This window comes from Aplysia californica, unplaced genomic scaffold (assembly GCF_000002075.1).
Source record: "Aplysia californica isolate F4 #8 unplaced genomic scaffold, AplCal3.0 scaffold00969, whole genome shotgun sequence".
Lineage (NCBI taxonomy): Eukaryota > Metazoa > Mollusca > Gastropoda > Aplysiida > Aplysiidae > Aplysia > Aplysia californica.
This window is the reverse complement of record NW_004798239.1, coordinates 230,881-232,211: the sequence shown is the minus strand read 5'-3', so window position 1 is coordinate 232,211 and position 1,331 is coordinate 230,881. Positions and strand designations below refer to the sequence as shown.

Below are 1,331 nucleotides of genomic sequence, written 5' to 3'. Positions count from 1 at the left end.
CTTCTCCTTTTTCTTTTTCTCCTCCTCCTCCTCCTCCTCCTCCTCATCCTAACGTTATGAATCAGACTAAAACTTTGCCAATTTGCATACTTCCCCAGGGGGCGGTGCCTTTTGCTGTGGTGGGAGCCAACACAATCATCGAGGTCAAAGGTCGCAAGGTCAGAGGTCGCATGTACCCATGGGGCGTGGTGGAAGTGGAGAACCCTGAGCACTGTGACTTCATCAAGCTGAGGACCATGTTGATGTGAGTACTGGTACCGTGACTGTGTGTTTGTCAGTGTGTTTTTGTGCTTTGTTCATAAATATCTTTTGACTTGTGTGTGCATCTGTTTCATTTGTGTGTGTGGCTGGACCCTATCGGAGAAGAATGTTAGGTTCTGTGATTCTGTTCCTGAATAACCTTACAGTTTTTAAAGGAACGTTACACCTAAACGATATGGGTGGTTGGCGGGTGCTCCAGTGTGGTTTGCTCCCTCTTTCCTTTCAAACATCTATCATCCATATCTCCCCTCCTACTTTTCTTGTGTTTGTTACTCTCCTGTAACACGTTTAATCTTTGGCACTCGAATCTTTGACCTTTTTGTGTATAAAACTCTTACTAAAACAACAACGAAAAAATGGGTGGTTGGCGGGTTCTCTTGTGTGGTGTGCTCCTTTCCTATCAAACGTCTATTGTCTTTACCTATCTTCCTTTTTTGTTCTTTTTTCTCTCTTCGTAACACTTCATATCTTCGGCACTTATATGACCTATGTGTCTTGCAAGTTGTGTAAAACTTTCACTAAAACAAAATTGAACCTGAACAAATGTTTTTCTTCTGTCTCTCTCTCTCTCCCAGCACCCACATGCAGGATCTCCAGGAAGTGACTCAGGAGACACACTACGAGAACTTCCGTGCAGAAAAACTGGCCAGTGGAGGAGCCGGCAAGCCACGATCAGGGTCAGTATCCGAGAATGGCGTCCTTTTTGCCAATTTGGCAACTTCCGAGAATAACCGTTTTGCCAAATTGGCAACTTCTGTTGCTGGTTCTTAGTAGTGTGGCTGTCGTTCAGTTGTAGTCACCTTTTTCCCCCCCTCTCCCCCCTCTTCATTTTCCTTCCATTTAATCATCTTTTTTCTTTGTTTCTTTGTTTGTTTGTTTTAAAATATTTGATCTTTTGGTTTGTGTCTTCTATTCTTTTTATCCCATCGTTGTAAGTGTTGCTGTTTGTCTGTGCGTGTGAGTAGTTTTGTTTTGTTTGTTATAGGATTTTTTTTTGGCCACCTCTATTCTCACCCGGAGTGAGAATAATGCAGGCGAGTTTTGTGGCTATTTTCACCCGGTGCGCGTTC

At 43.4% G+C, this 1,331-nt stretch overlaps 1 protein-coding gene across 1 annotated transcript in view; it reads left to right on the top strand.

Annotated features, from left to right (window-relative positions):
• Positions 1-1,331, top strand: part of LOC101854762 (septin-2) — a gene marked incomplete at its 5' end in the record, with an annotated part of 30,190 nt that overhangs the window by 16,356 nt on the left and 12,503 nt on the right. Inside the window, 2 exon segments of the mRNA XM_013089516.1 lie at positions 99-244; positions 837-938. Coding sequence (XP_012944970.1) covers positions 99-244; positions 837-938 — 248 coding nt within the window.